This window comes from Vicugna pacos, chromosome 1 (genome assembly GCF_048564905.1).
Source record: "Vicugna pacos chromosome 1, VicPac4, whole genome shotgun sequence".
Classification (NCBI taxonomy): Eukaryota; Metazoa; Chordata; class Mammalia; order Artiodactyla; family Camelidae; genus Vicugna; species Vicugna pacos.
This window is the reverse complement of record NC_132987.1, coordinates 67,591,338-67,614,196: the sequence shown is the minus strand read 5'-3', so window position 1 is coordinate 67,614,196 and position 22,859 is coordinate 67,591,338. Positions and strand designations below refer to the sequence as shown.

The window sequence follows — 22,859 nt, the reverse complement described above, 5'->3', positions numbered from 1 at the left end:
CTAAGTGCAACATATAGTGAAGTGACAAGTGTCTAGTGCTGTCCAATAGAAATATAACATCAGTCTTACAGACAATTTAAAATTTTCCAGTAGCCATATTTCAAAAAGTCAAAAGAAATAGATACAATTATTTTAATAGTTTGCTTTACTCAAGGCAATATAGCCAAAAGATTACCATTTCAGCATGTAATCAATGTTATTGTTGAGATCTTTTACATTCTTTTTCTCATACTAAGTCTTTGAAACCTGGCATGTATTTTACACTTACAGCTCATCTTAATGGGACTGGCCACATTTCCAATGCTCAAGAGCCACTTATGGCCAGTGGTTTTTCCTCCTGAACCGCACAGCTCTGAACAGTAAGTTCTGAGTTCCGACACATTACTGAGAGCTGAATCAAGGAGGGGAGTTTAGGCAGAAAGAGTTAGGCCTTTAACTTGGAATATTTTAGAAGTGGTGTGTGTAACTGAAGTCAACAGGTCTGGCTGGTCACGTGGGGAAAGCAGCATGCTGGGCTGCATCTGGGACCAGGAAACTGAAACACTTAGTCCTTTGAAAATGGGCAGGTGTCATGGATACTTAAGCCTAATTCTGGCTCAGATTTCAATGCCTGTGGACAAGTCACTTCACCCTTCTGGTCTCCTCCATAAGGAAGATAAAATGTTTGCCACCTCCTGTCTTTAGGACTCTGTATGGCTTATCTCATGAAACAATGATAAGGGGCTAATTAAACTACCTACTTGGAGCCTTCTCTTAATTATTGAAATGTAACTTTTTTTTGCATAAAAGTCCATGGACAACTTTGGCAATGAGGTGGATATTTCTCAAAACTATTTTTTTCATTTTTCAGCTCAACTGAAAATACTCTGTTACTGCCAGCTTTTCATAATATTACGCGCACGCACACACGCGCACACACACACAGTCGCGTGCGTGCGTGCTTTTAGTGCCTTGAGATTAAAGTCAATGAAAACATGCACATTCTATTCTTCTTGAGACATTCCTGCCTTGCAGTCTTTCCTTGGAGCAGTTGGGAAGTCACAGATGGGCGGAAGGAGCTGTAAAGCCTACTTGTGCTGGCCAATCAGGTCTCAGCTGACAGGAGGCCCACCAATAAGAGATTGCCAGGTATCCTGCTCCATCATAGCAAAACTCACTATTTTTGCAGAGATTAAAATCCTGTGAGACCCTTAAGCTGTACCAACAATGCACAAAGACCTCCTCTTCTGTTCATTTTATTTTCCCCGAGGACTGCATTAGAAACTCCACCCCTAAACCCACTAGCTTCGTAGCTACAGATTATCATTTGTGGTAAAAACATTCCCAAGTGTTACGTGGCAGTACAGTTCTCAAAGCTCTGTTCTCTTCCATTTGTAACTGACTAGACACTAGAGAAATGCCACACATTGAACTGACTCCACTGAAAAGTGGCGCAGTATGCTACGAAGAAGTCAGACCTGGCCTGCAGGTCAACTGTAGGAGGGTTTGGAGAGTAGGCTGCAGAGAAGTGGGGTGATCTGTTTCCTGGGAACCCACTACTGATCACTGGGTCTTCAGTGGAAAGTTTCCCAGGATAGAAGACTTCTCTGAGAGCTAATCTGTAAATTCAGAGACATTATTTTACCCATACTGGGGACATCACAGGTACCATTCAAATGAAAAGGAGAAAGAACAAAAGCAGAAATGATCCCGAAAAGTAAAGGTCTCAGCAAATGATGAGGTCAGAAGACAAAGTGGCCAGAGGCTTTGGGGCAAAGAATCACCAACAGTAGAATTTAATACTTTATTCTACATTCCTTGGGACTTTCACTTACTCTGGGAATGATGCCCAGTGAAATCAGAATTGTTGATCACGGAAAGAAAGAATAAAAATATTTACTATTCAACTAGTGTCTGCGTAAATTCCAACTTCACCTGGAGCTGAGAAAATCCACGTGTCAGACTAAGCAAGCCCAGCATGTCTACCAAGTCTAGGGTTAAGCAAAGTGTTGATGGGCATGTGCTATCAACCACCTTCGCACATGCACATTCTACTTGCAGAATCTGGCACAGAGATGACTGAGGTACAAAGACTACAGGCAGGGCACAATGCATCTTCTCATATTGCAGATGAAATATTTGGGTGCACTGGTCAATCCATTTGGCCAGTTGATTAATTCAGCAAATTATTCACTGAGCACCAACTATATGTTAAGCTCAGTTTGAAGTGCTGGGGATTCACTGGTGAACGAGAAAGAGAAGGGCTCTGTCCTGAAGGAGTACACATTCAAGAGGGAGGACAGTGAATAAACAAAAATAACAAGATCACTTCAGATTGTGATGAAAGTTGAATACAGAGTATGTTTGACAAAGAAATCTGGGAGAGGGGGGCACCACCTAGATCGAGTGGTTGGGAAATGCTCTCTTGGGCTGAGGCCTGAAGGATGAAAGGAGCAGTTCAGATGGAGAGAAGAAAAGTGTGAAGGTTCTGAAGCAGGGTGGAATTCATCATGTTCCTGGAATAGGAAAGAGGCCAGTGGCTGTGACACAGGGCTCAACAAGGAGAGCAGTGAGAGATAAGCTGGGAAAAGCAGGCCAGGGCTGGTGCATGTAGGGCTCTGTCGGTGCTGGTAAAAAGTCTGTATTTTATTCTTAATGAAACAAGGGCTGCTGGAGGGTTTTACACAGGAGAATGATGTGATCATATATGTGTTTTATGAAGATTATACTCAGGCTGTTGTGTAGAGAAGTAGGTGGAGAGAGGCTAGAGGGGAGAGCAGCTAGGATGCTACTGCAATAGTCCAAGCACAAAATCATGGTGGCTTGGACTAGGGTGGTGGTGATGGAGACAGAACAGTCAATGGAGAGGTGATATATTCTGATAGTAGAGCCAACAGAGCTCTGATGGACTGACTGGGTATGGATAGGGAAAATGAAAAATCAAAAAGAAGACTCCTGGATACTCCAAGCTGATAACAAAAAAAACCCCCAGCCAGTTCTTGACTAGACTGCCAATGGTCCAGTCAAATCCCATGCTTTCTTCATGGAATGGAATTAGTTTAGGAAGTGAGTTCAGCAAGATGTAAATAGAATCTGCTTACGGAAATCTGTCTGGAGTTGACCCATTCCAAACTGTTCCATGGAATACTAGTCTTTAAATATTTATAGTATTTCTTTGAAACGGCTTTCTGTGGTGAAATGTCTGGTAAACATTGCTTATAATAATTTTCTTTCAGAGAGGAAAATAAATAATGCACATGAACATTGTAAAGCTCTGAAGTCTTGCAACTAAAAAGCCATTAAACCTAGTACATTTATTAGTTTAATTAGGTCCCATTTATTTATTTTTTGCTTTTATTTCTATTGCCTTGGTAGACTGACCTAGGAGAACATAGTCATGATTTATATCAGAGAATATATTGCCTATGTTCTCTTCTAGGTAGCATGTGTATTAACATTACTCAGTGCAGTGTGACAAACATGGGTCTAGGCTCAGTATGTCTCTCCTGGTAGTTCTTCTCTCCCCTGGAATTTAAGCAAAAACAACAAGGAGAATAGCAGCTACTATTTATTGAGCACTTATCCTACGTAAGAACTTTATATCAGTATTTCCCTTGCTAAACACATTATATACAGGTACCATTTTAATTTATAGTTTGTACATTATCATTTGCTGCCATGAGTCTTGCTTACAGACCATGCATTCACTTAGCAAAAACAGTCACCCGTTTTTCTGATCCCATGTATCAGCAGTGATCACTCACAGCATTTCCTCATGAAGCTTGTAAGATAAAGACCAGACATTCTTCACTTACTTACCCTACTACAGCTAACAGTGAACATTTCCTGCCCCCACCACTGCCTCCCTCCTCTTCCTATAGTCCTTCCCCCTCTTCCGATAGTCCTCTCCATCACCATTTTCCTTCTTCCTATTTTCTCTACCCATTTCTAAACAAGAAACTGTTTTAGGACGGTTCCCATGATTTGAACGCCCTTGGGCTTAGAATCCTTTGTCTCTGCCTCAAAGAGAATGTCAAGACTTTCTGAATATGGCTGCTGTCACACCTGAATCCACAAGTTGGTAATCTAGGGCCCTAATAGTCCTCAGCTGCCTCAGCTGCCACAGACACACACAGACACACACACACACTTCACCAACCTGGGTAGAGAGAAGACTTCCCTGGAGTTAACAGATGACTGGGGAATGAGGAAGTCTTTACACTCTAGGCCACTGCAACTTGAGTAATTATGGTCACTGAACGAGAATGCCATTTACAACAGGCAAAATATTGATAGCATTACCTAGAAAAATAACCCAATCACCAACTGAAATATAGCCACTGGGGAGGAACCTAGTTTGCTCTCTAATCCACACAGCAATTCAATGAAGCAACTTCAGCAGGAAATGAAGAGCCTTTTGATTAGATGTGTAAAGGGAAATTTAGAGGGAAAATGCAATTACCTAAGCTGTCAACTGACTAACAGCAAGGGTAACAATCCTCAAGCATTGGTTATTCTTACAGGATTTTATTTTTATGTTAAAAAAAAAAAAGAGAGAGAGAGAGAGCGTGCCTAGATAGGGCATGTAACAAACACACAAAAAGCCAACTCCTATAGTTTATTATCAGCCAGGTTATAATATACATGTTCTTTCATAGAAAATAAAAGAAAACACAGACTTTTTCAGTTGTATTTCTCAGAGAGAAAGCTGTTCACTTTGTAACTGTCCTTTAAACAATATGGCCCACAAGTAGCTTAGCAAATTTTATTAAGAAATAAGTCTGCAGGAGTACTGAATTTACTACATCCAACATTTTAGCAAAGAATGTCTGGCCATGAATGTCTGGCCTCTGCTCAAAACACATCCCAATCCCATTCTCCCCTCTCTTCCCATCCCCCAGGAAAGGAAATTGAGAAACCCCAAACAAACTCACACCTGAAGTGGATATCCTTGTGCTGGGGTTTTCTTTGATCATTAGCCAGCCCCTGGTGCCATGCAGAAAATTACTCTTCTGTTGAACGTGATACTGACACCAATTAATGCATAAAGTGAAAGGCTTTACCCTTAAAATAAATAGCTAAACCAGGAAGTCTGCTTCTCTGTATGTGGCTGTTGGCAAGGCCAAGGCCACACAGGATAAGAAAGGAAAGAAAATAGAAAATGCCAAGGAGAGAAAGAAGACTAGAGGAGGGGGTTGGGGGGGGGGAACAAAGCACAATGAACAGATTCCTGAAAGATCCTTAGGGCTCTAAGAAGAAGCCAAGTGAATTTCCTGCTTCTGATGTAGACCTCAGCCTGCCCCAATTAACTTAGCATTGTAGTTATAGCATATGTTGAAGATCCAAGCATGAGAATGCCCTTGGAAAAGTGAAGCTGAGTGTTCTGAGCATTTGTGAATTCTGCCTCCATCCCAAAGCAGGTTTTGTGAGCTGGGCTGGGCCACCCAGAAGCCACCTCTGGGTCCTCCTGACAGGGACCCTGACAGTGAAGGGAACTCCTGTATGTCTGAGTCTGGGCTCATTGTGGGCATCTGGAATTCTGCTTCAAAAGCTTTAGTTGCTCTAATAGTAATTCCACATGTGTCAATTTCACACAAAAGTTTGGGTGATCCAGGCATCCTGGTGAGTCACCAGTACTCTTTTTAAGTGTGCCATCCATTTTATTTTTCTCTGTTGCAAATGATATGCCATAAACTTGGGTCCTTCTCCATCACTGAAAATATGCTTAGTTAGCCTAACCCTGACAGAAACTAGTAGGATATGCCAGTCATGGAATTTGAGAAGAAAAAATATTTCTTATTCTTGGAATAAGATAGGGAATGAATGAATGAATGAATGACATACACTTATTAAGTAAATGTTTATTAACAAGCAAACTTTACAACCACAAAAATAAGCACTCATCTATATCCCTAGGCTAGAAAGAAACTGAGACAGTATAACAGAAGTTAAAGTACCAAACTAGATGAAACACAACAATCAAACTAACATATGATTGATAACATATATGATTCTCTTCATTAGTTTTTGTGAGGCGAGTGTATTTGAGCTTTAGGTAGACAGTCATACACTTCAAGTGGTGAGACCTAAGTCAATTAAGTAGTAAAATGTATGTGTGTGTATGTGTATATAGTCTACCCTGGAGTACAGTCAATGTGAAGTCAGTTCTGACACTGTACAAGTGTCCTTATTAGGAAAGCCAAAGACAACATTGGGCTAGCCCCCCATTCAGGACCAACAGTCAGCAATATTTAGCATACTGGGATTGTCTAGTGGGATTCGGGAGCTTGAGTGCAGTTCAGGTACCAAGCATTTAAGCAGGACTGAAACACATGCGTTGGCCTCTGCTTCCTTACTGTGTTCATCCTCTCAAGACACTTGATTTAAACACTGAAGTCAAGGCCAAAGAGCAGTGACCTCAGCTGTAACAAGAGCCCTGAACTGATTTAGAGAGAAGGCATGCGGACCAGGGCAAGAATTTCACCAATTCCTGTTGAAGAAACCCAGGATCCTGGTCATGGGCCAGGCAACATGGTAAGAAGGCAAGAAGGGTTCCGGAAAACATTAGGGTTCGTGCAATATTTTCAGACAACTATTTCTGTAAGCTATTTCAATACTGCATCATTATTTTTAAAAGAAAATGTGAACATTTACAAAGGTTAGAACAAAGTTTTCGTTTTTCAGTAGGTTCAAAAAAAGTTCAAACTGCACACTGTGGAATTTTTTTTTTTTTAAAGATTCCTTGCCCAACCCCAAGAGGACCCAGCATCCTTCTTTATTATTATTATTTTTTGCCTGGTGTTGTGGAATAGCTGCTTTCTAAAGTGGAAAATCAAGTGATTTCTTTCTGTAGAATAAATAGCAATTGGGATTCCTGGGCAGGAAGAGTGTTTGGGTGCTACATGATGTACTGTTTATATTTCACTCCATACACGCAGGAGCAAGTAGGGGGCACAAAATGCCTCCTGCTTTTACTCATTCTCTTCTCCCGCTCCTGGGTCAGCTTCTCTTTCAAACTGCTCCTTCTTGGGCCATCAATTAAGACAAGAGTTAATCAAATATCCTGACTCCATAAGTAGGATACTCTGACAATCCAACCTAAAATGTCTGCCTCCTTTTATATAGATAGGATTTCAGAACTGGGTTTGAGAGCTCACCTACTCTAACCCTCATATTTTGCAGATGAGGGGTCCAGTGACTTGCCCAAGTTCACTCCACCATGGACAGCATGAGGCTCATTACCTGGGTGCACTGCCTGTCCTGGGTTTGCTCCAGCCCATCTCTTGCCAATAAATGGAGGCTTGTTGGAAGCCAGCTCACCTCAGGGACCTCTGTAAACTCAGCCATAGCTTCAGCCAGCAAAACTGGTATTTTCTCAACTCTGAACCTCTCAAGACAGCTGAATCCTAACAGTCTTATAAATTCATTCACCTGCTTCTTCTATGTGTGGCTCATGCCAGTCCCCTGAGACAGTTTAAGGCTAACTAAGAAAACGGAGGCGAGGAGGAGGGGACTAGTGTGGAGAGGCAACCCAAGTCAGAGCTGCAGAACTGTGCAGATTGTGCTGAAAAGGCTCATTGCCAAGCAGACACTGTCTAGACTTTAACTGGCCTCTCCAGAGAGAGGCGTGGGGAGGAGGGGGGAGCAAGGCCGGAAAGCCTGCTTGCTTTTTGTTCAGCTAATGCAAACACATGACACAACCTCTGACAGGCTCCAGGCTGGGAGTTCACTCTGTCTAAGACATTTCTTCCTTGGGGCTGGAATTCAGCTGTGGGCTGAAGAAAGTCGTGCTAATCCAGCAATCAGGGGGAAGCTAGGAATGCGTTTCTCAAATCCTGGGGAATCAGAGTTCCCAAACTAGATTGAGTTGGGCAAGAGCCAAAAGTAGCACATTTTTGGTTGCAAAAGAACAGATTTATAAAATTTCCATTTGTATCATTTTAGGTAATCCATGAGGAAAATCCATAATAATACAGAACTGCCTTTTGATGGAGGCCTGTTATGAAAGCTTTCTAAGACTCTGAATGATATCAATTTACAAAATGTACAGAGGAGAAATGGCCACTATAGTCCAATAAGCCATCTTCCATTTCTGAAAGAAAATGGTGGGTCTGGGGAGCTCTGCACATTAGTTAGGAAAAAGATGGCCCCCCTCTGGGAGGGCAGACAAGCCCCAGGACAGGGCACAGAGACTGGTAAGCAGAGTGTAGGATGAAGTCAGCCTAATTCGCCCCCTTGGCCAGCCACTCTTGTGCAGTGGACAATCTGAACAACCATACCAAGACTCTCAGCTGGAGTCTTAGAGCTCTCTTGCAATTTGGTCTTATTTGATGTGGAACAGTTTGAATACATGTCAAGGATAAAGACTGCTTTAAAGCATCTCCTGAGTTACTGACCATCATGCAGCAAGTGCACTGATGGAACAACTACACTTCAGTGTGAGTCAAAGATGCACCTGGACCTGAACCTGTTTGAGGCCATGCCCGTGTCGACATGGCCAGGAAGGTCCAGGCACTTGCAGCTGATAGACCATGAAGTTAAATAACAGAGCCTGTGCAGTTGTTTTTAAGTCCATGTTACCTAGAGAAAGGGTTTTTGCTTTGTTTTCAAAGTCACTTTCAGAAATAAGACTCAGTGGACCTTAAGCAGTCTTGAACACAAGGCATTTTGAGTTGAGAGTTGAAGTCTTGGGTTTGCATCCTGGCTTTACTATTTACTAGGTGACCTCTTTGGGGGTAACTAACTGGATCCTCTGAGCCATGTTTTTTTTTTTTTAACTGATAAATAAAGATTAGAGGAACTGCAGTGTCAGGTTGTGAGAATTGGATAAGACAAGGCCCTTTTCCTCTCCTCCCCTCTGTTGTCTGGCTAACACCACTCATATCTGGGGCTCAGCTTGGGGGCACTCTCTCTCAGAGGCCTTCCCACAACCCCAGTGCTGGGTTAGGTTGTCGGCCATGTCCCAGCACTTACCATGCCAGATCACTCTGAGCCCTTACCCTATCTGTCTCTCCCACTGGACCCCTGGGGACAAGATCTGTGTCCTAGTCACCAGCACTAACTCAGTGCCTGGCAGAGAACAAGTTTGCGATACTTTTTACTTTCCCTCCTTGAGTTTACTTTGAGAAATGTTACTTTGTCCCAGATGGGTGAAGCAAAATAATGCATCAAGACTTTGTGCAGCTTTCTCACTGCATGAAATCTGAACTTGGTGCTCTGTGCATATTTGGGCAGCTCCTAATGCAGCCCAAACACTCCAGGATGACGTCTCTGTAAAGGTGGAGGAGGGAGATGAGAAAGAAAAGGGAAGACAAGAAGATAGAGGGGAAAGATGAAGAGAGCAACACGAGGAGCAATGAAGAGACCCAGCTCTGGGGCCTGGGAATGGGTGGCCACGTAAGGCTGCAGTCAGGGCTGGCTGCCAGACACAGCAGTGCCCAGCAGAGGACTCAAGTTTGTGTGCAAAACACCTGAAGCGTTGCCTTGGTTCCCAAGCAGATAAATCAGCCTGCTCCAGGAATACTTCCTACCCTGTCTTTGAGAAAAAGTATTTATTTTTCAGACAGTGAAAGCAAAGGGTTCTATTCCTTTGCCCGACTTGGTTATTTTCTAAATTCCAAATTTAGAATCCGTGGCCCGGGAACAGGCCGTGCTATGGGGGCTATAGCAAGAACATATGAAAATGACTATCCCACAAAAAATCCAAGATATCTGGTGGCTACTTCCATGTGTAAAAAGGGCGGGGGGGGGGGGGCAACACAAGAGAACAACTGAATCTGGAGAAGTTCCAGAGGAGTTTTACCATCTCTCTTTTTTGCCTTTTCTCACTCTTCTTCCCTTTCCAGTTCTCTGCCTGGCTCACTCAGTCCTTAGGGAGAAACTCTGCTGGCTTACACAGTCCACTGCTGCGCTCGGGAGGTCTCAATGAGTCCTTAATTCTTTTCCTGGAGGAATGACAGAGTTGTGGCTTCACAGAGGAAATGCTGGAGGGCAAGACTGGCTCAGTAGAGGCAAGGGTTCTGATATGAATTCTGGGCATCAAAGCATCCAATGAAATAAATATTCTACTTGTCTTTTAAAAGGTGATCTTTAATCCCTGGAGAGAGTGAAAGAGGCAAGGGGAGTTCTGCCAGCCATGAGCAATGCAAGTGTGCGTGCACACACCACATGCGTGCACACACACACACCACAGCTTTTGGAGCTCTTCCAATAAATAGAGATGCCGCAAGAATGATAATAACAGCTAACATTTACTGCACTCCATGTGCCAAATCACTCTTCTAACTGCTTTACATGGAATAGCTTATTTGATTCTCACAGCTAACCTATAGGGTAAACATTCCATACTAAGCCTATTTTATAGGTGAGGAAACAGACCAGAGAGGTTAAGTAACTTCCCCAAGATCACAGAGCTAATAAGGGCTATGCTAGTATTTAAACTCAGGTAATCTAGCTTCAAGGCCTGGGCGCTAAACCATTATGCTATACTTCCTCTCAAAGATAAATTGGTCAACAGATAACCACCTGAGCCAGCACACAGGATGTACAAATACAGACAATGCCTAGAGAATGTTAATGTGTAAACTGAGAATTCTCTTGTTGAGATCATTACAGAGTCAAAAACATTCTTTGCCATTGCCCAGTAGGCATTGGTAAGAGGCACTTCATTTCTTCAGGTGTTTGGTGTTGACTGTGCCATGAGCAGAAGAAACATTTTCCATTATCTAATTGGACTGTCAGGCAAGACAGATGGCCATTATTCCCATTTTACAAGTGAGGAGAGTGAGCTCAGGGAGGTTAAGTAACTTGCTCAAGGGTTCACAGCTAGACAAGGTGAGAATTCAAGCCTGGTTCACTACCTCTAAGCCCTTGCCCTTAACTGAGGCTGCAAGCCAGAGACATTAATTGGCTTTAAAAAGGTTAACATCAACCAGAAAGGGGCAGAGTGGGACTTCTAAGTCAAGGATTCTTTCATTATTTTATAATGTTCTTCTTAATAATAAGAAGGTTCTGTAACAGGGTCCATGGAAAAGATAAGACTTGAAACACCCAGATTTGAGAACAAGAGGAGAGAATGGAGAAAGGAATTCAGGGGAAGGCTTGAGGGACATGAAAGTGGGGAATAAGAGACAAATGCCAGCATTCTTGGAACTGAAACAATTTCAAATGAGGTTCCACGCAAAAAGCTGCCACCTACTGGACAGACTGGTCAAGTGGTCAAGGTGAACAGGCTGAAAATGGCCCCAGCAGCTCAAGTGGAGCCTCTCAAATTCTGAGAAGGCATCTATCTCACAGGTGCATCGCAGGGACATCTGCACTAGTGGCAAGGAAGTGGGTGGGCAAGGAAGAGGGTGGTAATTTCTGTGAATGCTGTAGATCTGGCCCCCTAATGGCCAGGTCCATTTGAGCTGGACAGATGCTACAGTGGTAGCAGCTCCTTCAGAATAGGGACCTGTTCAGTATTGCCTTTTGGTTCCATACTGTTCTTAACAGCAGCATAAGTGCAGAGTGACTGGCATAGCACCTGGCACTGCTGTAAGAGATCAATAAGATACATTCACTTACTATCATTGAAGGACAGAATGACAGACTGTGGGGAAAAAGACAAATCTTGCCTCAGACACAGGATTTTAAATCTTGAAAACAACAAAAAGTAAAAAGGGACATTTTCCCTACCTCAAGCCAATTCAACCTAATATCCCATGCCACATACATGTATAAACCTGGGCCTGCAACATGTCATGCTTTTGCCATGTGTTACATGACTTGTTTTGGCAACAGCTTAGTTGGTCACAAAGTGTCTGGATTATATAGGAAACATTTTAAAGGTCATAAATTCAGCTGGGAATACCTTATTGGTGATGGCTTCCAAATGAGCATATAAAAACTCTGAAGAGATTACATGGAAATCCTCCAACCACAGCAGAAAATGCAGATTTACAGGAGACATTTTGTACTCCAACTACCCAAAGAGCTTTCCATTAGCAGGTTATTGCCAGATGGCTGCTAATGCAGACGCGATTATCTGTGACAGCAGCAGCTCTTAGAGCCTTAGCAAGAGTAACTCTTCACGCCATCAAAACAGCCAAGAAAATTCTCATACTTTTATGATGGCCAGCATTATAGAGTTTGGCTTACTTTTTAAGGTGTTTGAATTCATCTGAAGAACTTAGAGAACCTGGACGCTTGAGCCAGTTACCAAGTGTTTTCTTGATATTTTCATCCATTTCCTACTCTAGTTCTATCACCTGTTACCCCACATTGTCTTTGTTTCACATAGTCCCAAACTCTGCCATCTAATTGTCTTAATTTTGGCTAAAGATATACCAAATGTTTGATCAAATTGGATTGACTTTTTCAGCAGAAAAGGCAAATGTTTTTTACCTCACACACACTAACTGGTTGCCAGTGGCTACCTAGAACCTTGCTGAGAAGTATTTTCTAACCTCCTCCAGGATGAGAAGGAAGAAATTCTATGATTGATTAGCAATGCTATCATGGGTAAGGGAGAGGGTAGTTGTGACATGCATGCCATGTTTGTTCCTGCAGGCAATTTATTTCAGTGTTGGGAGGTACTAATTTTCATTGCCTACAGTATCTAGTAGGCACACAACATACATCTGTTAACTGATTTTGATAATTTCTCTGAAAGGAGGGAAGAAGGGCTAGTTTATCTTTAGGTAGTGGAATTATGGTAATTTTATTTTTTGCTCTCATTTTTTCTACATTCTCTAAGCTTTTTAATTCCACATTCTATCAGAAAATAACACTTTTTATTTAAATAAAATAGCATCCATTAGGATAGATTCCTCTTGAAAAAGGTGAGGTGTTACAAGAATCCTCATGATGGATTTTAAGACATTTTATCATACTTCTCTATAAATTTTTACAGTTACGGGGATAGGGCATTAGAGTGGTGGTGGAAGGTTCTGCTTTTTAAATTGAATCATAATCATTTGCCAGAGCTTTAAATTTTTTGTAAGCATATTTTTAGTGGCATATATTGCTGCTAACTTTAACTCTTTCATTATTAGATATATAGGTTTTGTTTTTAGCTTTCATAAATAACATGACAGACATCTTATGTAGAGTTCCCTTAAAAATAATAATGACCAGGGCAAAGTGGTCAAATAGAATTATTTGAATTTCTTTCCTTGATTTAGTTTCTCAATGTGGATTACATTGAGTCCTGTAATATCCATCTGTGAAACAGTAAACTCATCTTCCCCAAAGCTGATCCAAAGTTTGCTAAAATGAATTCATGTCAATAAAGACTGAATTAAATTATGTTTGTTATGTTTTTGTAGCTAACAAGGGAAACAATTTTCTACTGCAAGCACTGTTAACTACAAGTTAAAATGCTTAAAATAATATCCAAATTTCAAGTTTCATACGGTGAGGGTTCATTTATCTTTTCATTAATTATTAACAGTTCACTATTGTTAAAGCATGAATTAAAAGCTTGCCAAATGTTAGGGCCAGACATCAAGAGATTGGACTAATTAAATGACAGTGATCTTCAAGTGATGAAATGTAACTTTGGTTATATCTGTTCCTCACTTTTTCCATTGTAACTGTTTCCACACACACCCTGAGTTCATAGCCTTCTTACTGCACCAATTCCCTCTGTCTTGACTGGGTGGTGACTACACGGGTATATCCAAATGTAAAGGCTCACCAGGCTATACATTAAAGATTTGTGTTTTGTACTAATGTAAAAGAACTTTAAAAATCAAGGGAAGTCCTATGTTAATGTAAAAAAAAGCAATAATAATACATGTTCATTATGTAGTTATAATATTATACATTATAGCTGCCACAGTTTAAATATAACGGCCCACTGTTAGATTGTAAGCAACCTGAGGGCAGAGACCATGTCTTGCACTTCATCCATGACTCTGCCCTGTGTGTGGGGCATGCTCAGCCTGAAGCAGGGAATACTGTCTGATGGGCACCATGAAGGGAAGGCCCATGCTGTTATTAACTCATTCCTGGAGAAAACACCTCATGCCAAAGTCACAGGCGACAGAAAACAGAGCACCTTAGAGAAGGCATGCATGTGACCTGCAGGACATCAGTCACCTAATTTACAAAATGAATGCATCTAAGTGTAAGTCATTTTTCAATTCTATGATATCTGGTATCCTTAAGCTAATACTATTTGCGGCTACTAGAAATTTCTTACTATATCCATTTATTTGAAGAGGAGTAGGAAAAAGATACTGTGACATTTTCAATCCTCTATGTGTGATCACTGGCATTTACAGATCATTCTTTACTTTCTCTGTTCTCCTGGAAACATGATTCTTCCTGTCTCACTGACTTTGAAGACTTTACTTTCTTCTTTGGTACATTACATCCATAGCAGCCCATGCCCCCACCTCACAGCTCCTTCCAAACTTATTCCTCTGAGCCTGGGGACGGACTCCTGCTTTCCATTACCAGATTCAGAGACTTCTATGGGAATTGTGACATGCCCCCTTCTAAAGACATTTTCAATATCCAGGACCTCAATTTGCAGGGTGCTTGTCCATCTGTTTTGGCTATTCAGCAGAGTTTCTGCTATGTTTTAACACCCCAATTTTCTAATAATGGTCTCCAGAATCACAGCAAGGAGTTTATTTGCCAAAGGATGAACAAACAGGTTATTTTAGTGGTTAATGTATAAGATGGATATTAAAATTTCAGTTAATTAAAAGCAGTCAGAGGATGTGGGGAAAGTCAAGGGGAAATGTGGGGGAAAATCACACCCTAGGCCTGCCTGAATTCACTATTAGAATAATTCTAAAGAATACAGAGGAGATCCCACATCGGCCAGTAATACCCTAGTGGCTGATTAACTGTACATTGATAATAGGGTATAAATGAGGTTAAGAAATCTGGCTTCAGAAGGACAATGCCTTAATAATCTTCTTGCCCATCTGTATAATTGTTATTGTTTTTGCTACTATTATCTTAAATGAGGCACTCACAGTTTGTGGGTTAAGTATTCCCTTACTGGAATGAGTGCTTTGATTTGTGAATCAGTCTCCTGTATGTGTAACTTATCACGATGAATTTATAGACTTGGAATGTTGGAAATCAGAGTGCCAGCAGAGACAACTGCCAAGGGAGAGTAGGTGTGCTTGGGCACTTGCCAAGGCTGTCTTTTGGAAGCAGGCAGTTGGGCTACAGGGTCCCCTCCAGCCTGCAGTGTTAGTGTAGACTCAGACTCACCTACTGAGACTCAAAGGCACATGCACTAAAGCCTGGGTTCTCAACCTCTCCCAGCCTCCATTATCCACACCTCTCAGTGAACAGCAGTAATTCTCAATGGGAGGGGGATGGGTGAGGGAGAATGAGCAGGTCCACAAAGCCTCCTCCCAATACAATCTGAGAAGAGGTGGCTTGCTCTGCTGTTGCCACCCGCCACCCGCCCCATTTCTCATCCATACCAGATGTTAATATATGCTCATTAAGAGACACGTGCCAACACCCCCTTTCAAGCAGAGACTCTAAAGAGAACATGGGTGTGAGCTCAGGTGGATGGGGCAGAGTTTTGATGGAGCTGCCTGAAGTATTAAGACCAAAAGAAAAGATAGGAAGCAATCAAAAAAGCAACTCTGAGGTGCCAAGTAAGTAAGAGATCATGGAGAACTTTCAAAATATAACACTTTCCTTAATATGATTTGTTAATAGTTTCTCAAATCTAACCAACAGAATCTAACCAAACAAACTGGCATTAATAATGACAACAACCACCTTTTCTCAAGCTTGGGACACCTCTGATTCTGAAGGTCTAGTATTCCAAAGGCTTGCCTTCTTCAGAGATTAACATAATTTGTTGTGCAATCACATTCTTTTAAAATATGCTGAATTAGAGGGAGGGAGGAATGAATAGATGGAGCACAAGGGATTTTTAAGGCAATGAAATTACTCTGTGTGATACTATAGTGGTGGCTACATGCCATTGTGCATTTGTCAAAACCCACAGAATGTACAACATCAAGAGTGAACCCTAATGTAAACTATGGACTTTGGTGATAAAAATGTGCCCATGTTGGTTCACTGATTGTACCAAATATGCCACACTGATGAGGGATATTGAGGGTAGGGGAGTATATATGTGTGGGTGGGGAGGGCTATGTGTGAACACTCTGTATTTTCTGCTCAATTCTGTTGTGAACCTGAAACTGCTCTAAAAGAATAAAATCTATTAAAAAAATAGTAATAATAAAATATGCTGAATTGAATCCTTGTGCTTCTATGAAACTAAAAAAGTACCAAGAAAACTGTTTTTTAAATTTCATTTTGAAAGCTCAACCATATTTGTATAATTTTAGTCCTAACGTCTACTAAAGTGAAATCCAATTAATAAAGACAGTATCATTATTTGCCTTTGTTTGCTATATGTTGTTACAGATAACAAGGAAAAAAATTTCTACTGCAAGTAGCATTAACTACACAATAAAATGCTTTAAAGTAATATTCAAATTTCTAGGGCTAATTTACTCCTTCATTAATAATTAAAGTTTTATTATTATTAAAACATGGATTAAAAGTTTACAAAATGTTACCAGGGCCAGGCACCCAGAGATTGGATTGACTAAATGATAATCTGGAGTCATAAAATGAAAACTTCCCTTCACATACCCTGAGTTTATAGCCTTCTTTCTGCACCAACTCCCTCAGTTTTCATGCCTCAGCACTTCTTGATTTTGCCTCTTTCCCCATGGGTTTTGCCTGGGAATTCTGTGAGTGCTCTCTGCTCTTCCACCTCACGCAGGAAATTGCTGATGGAGGAACTTCCTATGAGGGCTAAGCTTTTCCCTGCAATGCACTGGGGGCAGGGAGTGCCCTGCAAACAGCTTGGGAGAACAGATCCCAGATCTCAGGCCACACAGCCTTGTGGCGAGAGTGAACCAACAGCCACCTCACCCCTCACATTTGTGGTCTAGTTCACAGAGTGATTTCACACACCAGCTAGCTGGCAATTCTTAAGCCCGCAGTAAAACCACCCAGGGATTCACCTCATTCATCAGTGGACTGCAGCTGCCTTTTAAGGGCCACAGCAGGGATGGAAGGGTATTTCTTAGCCAGGACAAAATCAGCCAGTGAAGAGGGATCCTCCCTCAAATACAAGCCCTGGAGTTGGAGATGTGCTCCACCAGCGGAGGGAGCTGGGTTCAGATCCTTCTTCAGAACTAACTAGATGTGTGACCTTGGGCACTAGGCAGGTTACCTAATCTTCCTAGACCTGTTTCTTCCTCTATTAAATGTGGCTAATAAAACTGACCCTACAAGGTTTGGGAAGCTTCAAAAGAAATGATGCATGCAGCTCAACCAATGTCTGCTATGTAAGAAGTACACAGCCAGTCTGAAGTCCTAGAATGAGGCAGTGGTGAAGAGCCTGGTTAAGAGCCAGACCTGTGTTCAAATCCCACTCCTACCATTTAACAACACAGGATAGACTATGTGACCTTTCTGACTCAATTTTCGCATCATTCAAATGGAGTTTTATTACAATACAAAGTAGATACCCAAAAAATATTAGCTATTTTTTATTTCATTGTGAGTAAAAACAGATTTTGTTTCCAGTTCAACCAACAATGTAGTAGTGAATTAAATGAAAGTTCAGTATAAAGTGTATTTTTTTTTAATCGTGAAGGCCTTGCAGGCTTTTATGACTTTTCTGGGCAGAGTCAAGCTGTGATGCTAAGGGTGGGGCTAAACTGTAATATGAAGAAAAAAATTCAAAGAGGGAGAATAACCACCCACTAGGGAGCTATTTCTTTTGTAATGTACATTCCATTTCTTCTCCCTCATGCTTTTTAATTCCTTCCACATTTCCTGCCATAATTATCAAATGTTTGGTTTCTGACCTCACTTTTCTGGAGACTAGAGCTCAGGGAATTTAGAATTGTTTATTTTCTGTCCATAAACCTTTGAGTTAATGGAGGGGCTTGTGTGTAAAGGGTTTGTTGGTTTGTTTGTAGTGTCTCAGGAAGGTCACTGGAGTTGAAAAGAAAACATTACCAAAAAAGCGCTGAAATACTTTGACTGGAAACGCAGAGCCCTCAAAAGAGCAGAGCAATGGATCGCTCATACTTGCGCAACACTAGTTTAAGAAAAAACTGAGATTTTTAAAGGCGTTATATGGCTCTGATAGTAACACAAAATCCGAGGGCACTTTACAAAGAAAGGGAAAAAAATCAGGGAATCATAATCTCACTTTATAAAAGAGAAAAATATATTCCTCCCCGAAAGAAGAATCTCTTGAGACTGCCCTCCCCCTCGACCGACTCGGAAGGAAAGTCTCCAACTATTCTCAATTTCCTCTTAAGTGAAGGAAAGAACTCAGGAGCCTTTTTGAACTCAGCTCCTGCTCTTGTCGCCGCCTGCGTCCCAATCGGCCCAGCTCGTCCCCCACCCCCCACCCTCTCCCTCCATATTAGTCGCGGTGAGGCTCCCGCTTACGGCCCAAACTACTTTTCCCGATTTTAAGGTTTAAGTTTCGTAAGTAGCATTTCTGCACGGAGCGCCCCCCTCACCGGCGATGGAAACTCCCAGTCCCACCCGGGGAGAGCATCCCCAGGACGCACGTACCGCCCGCGCGACGCACAGACCCCAGTGGCCCCGGAGCCTGAGTTCGGACCTCCTCAGAGGCTCACCTACCTCGGCGTGGACCCAGGCGACCGCCACCAGCGCGAGCGCAAGCCAGCGTGTCCACATCTGCGGAAGAGAGAAGAGCGAGACTGAAGGCACCGGGCCCCGCGCCGACCCCGGAAACTTCTTCAGGTCCCGGAGGCTCGCCCCCTCCGCCCGCCACCCTCGGCCGGCCAGAGGGGTCGGGCCAGTGCACTCGGCTGCGCGCCGCACTCCGCTCTCACCATGGTCTGGTCCCGGTCTCCGGAGGGCGTGGGGCAACGCGGCTGCAGCGAGCTCTAAGGGAAGGTGGGAGCTTCGCGGATCGCCAGCCTCAGAGGAAATCCGACCTGGGCTCGCCGCCCCTTAAGACCCCTCCTTCCCCGATTGCCTGCCCCCCAGCTCCTCCCCATTCTCCTCCCCCTTCTGCAGCACCGTCCCCGCGGCTCGGAGCTCCGCTCCCTCCTCCCAGACTCTCGCTACCCGTGAGCGTCCTGGCGCCGCCAGAACCCCTTTTTCTGCCTGGCCCCTAGCTGAGCACCCCTCCGGCCCCCAGGACGTGGATGCCGAGGCAGAGAGGGGGCTGTCCTGGGGGACACTGCAACAAAGGCTGTGTGTGTGTGTGTGTGTCTGTTGGCGGGGGTTGGGGGAGACCGAAACCCCACCCCCGGGAGGGGCCGCTGGCTTGCGGCAGCTCCGGCGGGCCGCGGGCGCGGGCTGCGGCGGTGGCCAGGTGGGACGGTCCTGTGGGGGTACCCCCGGTCCAGACTGGAGCAGGACACTAGGGGAAGAGGCCCTGCGGCCTGGGGAGCCGGAGCCGCCCCCTACAGCTGATAGAGAGAAGGCCGGAGGTAGAGGGACCCGTACAGTAGGTCCAGGGCGTCACTGTCGCCAGGGCGCGAGGAAGGGGGCGCAGGGCCCGGAACACCGGTCAGCATGAGGAAAGCTGCTTTGGGTTCAACTGTGGATTTTCGGGGGACAGGGGGGCAGGAAAGGTGGAGGCCGTCCTCCTCTGCTGAGAAGAGCGTGATTCCAGCGTTTGCCGGCAGCCTCATCCCGTCCTTCCCTCCAGTCCAGGAGCGACCGGTATCCCCCTGCCCTCCTCCGCCGACCCTTCCCTGTGTCCCTACCCTCCTTCCTGGTACCCATGTACCAGGTACCCTCCCTGTTCACACGTCACATCTCCACCAACTTCTTTCCAGAGCCCTTTAAATGTGTGCTGCCTCTTTCACGGTGTTGACTCCCCAGACTGCTCCCAACAGTGGCTTTTTCCCTACTGTGCATCCCGTGTCCCTGGTGCCAAGAACAAATCCACTTGACACCTCAGATTTAACATGCCCAAAGCTGAGCCCAGCTTCCCACCAGGTCCTGTGCCTGCTCCTCTGTGTCATTCAGAGTGGAAATGTATCTCCACTGGAAACCTCCAACAACAAGGTATCTCCACTACTGAGACCCCAGTTGTTACCATATCCTGGCGGTTTTCTCTTTGAGATCTGTTGTTCAGCCTTTCACCCTCATTCACATTTCCACTTCCCTAAGCCAGACCTTCATCTTCCCTCAGGAATTCTAGAAACCATCTATGGTTGCCCTTCAGCTCCAGGCTCTCCTCCCCCAGTCTTCCCTGCAGCCCATTGCCAGATTCTCACTACCTGATTTAAACACTGTCCTCCTCATGCTCTTCCCCTGCTCTGAAACTTTCAGCACTCTCTTCCCACATCAAATTCAAACGCTTTGCTTGTAAGTTATCCATCTAACCTTACTTAAACTACTCATACAACCTCTTCTCAGATCAGGCCATCTTCTCATTGTCCTCTGAACTTGTCATATTCACTCATTTACCATGGTTTGTTGAGTGTCTACTGTTGCAGTCTTAGGGGGCTTCCTATAACACCCTCATTGCCGTGCAGAAGTTCAGAATCCATTGAGATAGCTGCAGGAGTCAGAGTGGTGGAGAGCAAAACATCAGCTTTGTCCCTGGTAAAAGCTAGAATGGTGGCCGTGACTCTAGATCTGCGGGGACAAGGACCTGCTTGTACTTCACCCCAGAATTGAACATACCCCCTCAGTCACAAGCAGAGTTGGAAAATCTGCTTGTATAAAACTGACTGAAGTTTTACAGTTTCTGGAAAAGCAGAAAACACATGCTTCTTGGGGCAGGCCTGCTCCCCAAACTTGAGGGGTTAGAGGGACACATCCCTAGTTCCTCCCTCAAGCTTACCAGTCAGACAATGCACTCCTACTTCCTTGTTATGGACATAAGAGAATTAGGGAATAGACATCCTCCCACCAGCTACCACATCCCAGTCTCTGTGCTAGGACTGAAGGGCCCTATGTTGTACAGGTTTTGTTTCTGTCCTCTAATAACTCACAATACTCTTCATCCCTGACACATACACTGTACCTTCTCAGAATTAGTCATGGTCTCCTTTCCTCCTTCCTCCTTTTGTCTATTCAAATTCTGTCCTTTTTTTCAGGACCCAAGTAAAATTTCATTGGTTTTTCTAGCACCTTTTCTGGCAATAACTTGGCATAGTGGAAAGCACATGAGGTTCGAGGTCAAACAAACCTGGCTTTCAGTCTTGTTGCCACCATTTACTAGCTGTGTGACTTTGTCAAATTACTTAAGCTCTCTGAACCTAGATTTCTGCGTCTGACAAATGACAGCAATAATGCCTTGCAAGGGGTTGCGAAATTTAAATATAGTGTCTTATAGAAAGTGCTAGGCATGTAGCAGACCTGCATATTATTTCATTGATCTTTGCATCTGAATTGCAGTTGGTATTATGCGCCAGGTACTAACTACAGGAGCCATGTCTTATTTTACTTAATTATCACAACAAACTGAAAGGTATTTTTTAAAATTGCTTCCACTTTCCAAGGAAGGAAACTGAAGCTCAGAAAAATTTGGGTACTTTTCCAAGGTTAATAGTTGATGATGTAGACTTACAACTTGGCATTTTATTACATAATGTTATACAATGTCTAAACACTTGTTCATGTAGTTGTTGGTTTTGATTCTTTAGTTAGATTTTAAGTTGTAAACTTAGACAAAAACTTTAACAAAATTTTCTAATCTGTTTAAAACTCGTCCAACTAATAGTTTTAGTAGTTTAATTACTCATTTGTGGAAAGTTTAAAAATGTAACAACTTTCAATTAATTTGAAGAACAAATTATTTCTAGAACAGATGGGAATTTACCAGCTAAATTTCGACAAAAACTTTTGCATGATTTGTTTACAGGACTGAAAAATGAGTGTCATAATTTTGTGAGTGGGCCATTGATGCACATCTTCCATCTGGATCTATGTATATTTGGAGTGTATTAGTCTCCTGGGGCTATACTCAGAATACTTCAAACTGGGTGGCTTATCCAACAGCAATTCATTTTCTAATAGTTCTAGACGCTGGAAGTGCAAGATCAAGATACTGGCAGGGTTGGTTTCTGGTGAGGTCTCTCTTCTTTGCTTGCAGATGGCCACCTCCTCACTGTGTCCTCACCTTTTTTCTGTATGATTGCATCCTTGGTGTCTTCCTCTTCTTATAGGGGCAGTCCTATTGGATGAGGACTCTACCCTTCTGAACTTTTTAAATCTTATTACCTCCTTAAAGGCCCTATTTACAAATCCAGCCACACTGGGGGTTAGGGTTTCAACATACGAGTTTTGGGGACACAATTCTACCTATAAAAATGAGTTATCTTTTTCACCTCTCACAATCATGAAACCAAATACCAAAGTAAACTGGAAGTAGGATCAGACCTTTAACATTCCCTGTCACAAACTGTTAAGCAAATATCTTCTGAATGAAATAAAAACATCACTCTCCCTAAATTTATTATTATTTTTCCAGTGAGAGCACAAAAGGTTTTGACAATTAATAAGTAAAATGTTGATTATTTTATCTTTAACTCATCTCATTTTATATTTTGTGTATGTTTTATAATGTATATATTAGTCCACTGTTATTGGTGGAGGTATGTTATCATAAAGTTTGAAGACCACTGCTACAGAAAACTAAATCTCACACTTAGGCCAAAAGAACACTTCTAGAACTGAGTACAATATTTATTATTGTTAGTTACATTAATCAAATTCATTGTGGCATTTTATTTAATCATTGAGAGTACCTGTGACAAGATGCTTTAATCAGCAACTTGGAGAAATATTTATTACATATTTATGTGTTTATTTACATACACAGAGCAACACACAGTTTATATGTATGCCTACTCTGCCCTGCCTAAAGGTGCTACATC

The 22,859-nt window shown here is 42.9% G+C and overlaps 1 protein-coding gene across 2 annotated transcripts in view; it reads right to left on the bottom strand.

Moving 5' to 3' along the window:
* Nucleotides 1-22,859, bottom strand: part of FSTL1 (follistatin like 1) — a 103,988-nt gene that overhangs the window by 32,143 nt on the left and 48,986 nt on the right. Inside the window, exons 1-2 of one of the 2 annotated variants that reach the window (XM_006210339.3) lie at nucleotides 18,849-19,002; nucleotides 18,634-18,690 (exon numbers count right to left, since the gene is read on the bottom strand). In XM_006210339.3, coding sequence (XP_006210401.1) covers nucleotides 18,634-18,690; nucleotides 18,849-18,851 — 60 coding nt within the window. In that variant the 5' untranslated portion in view covers nucleotides 18,852-19,002. Of the gene's footprint in view, nucleotides 1-18,633; nucleotides 18,691-18,848; nucleotides 19,003-22,859 lie in introns of those variants that run through there. The other variant, XM_072964329.1, reaches the window with a different exon arrangement.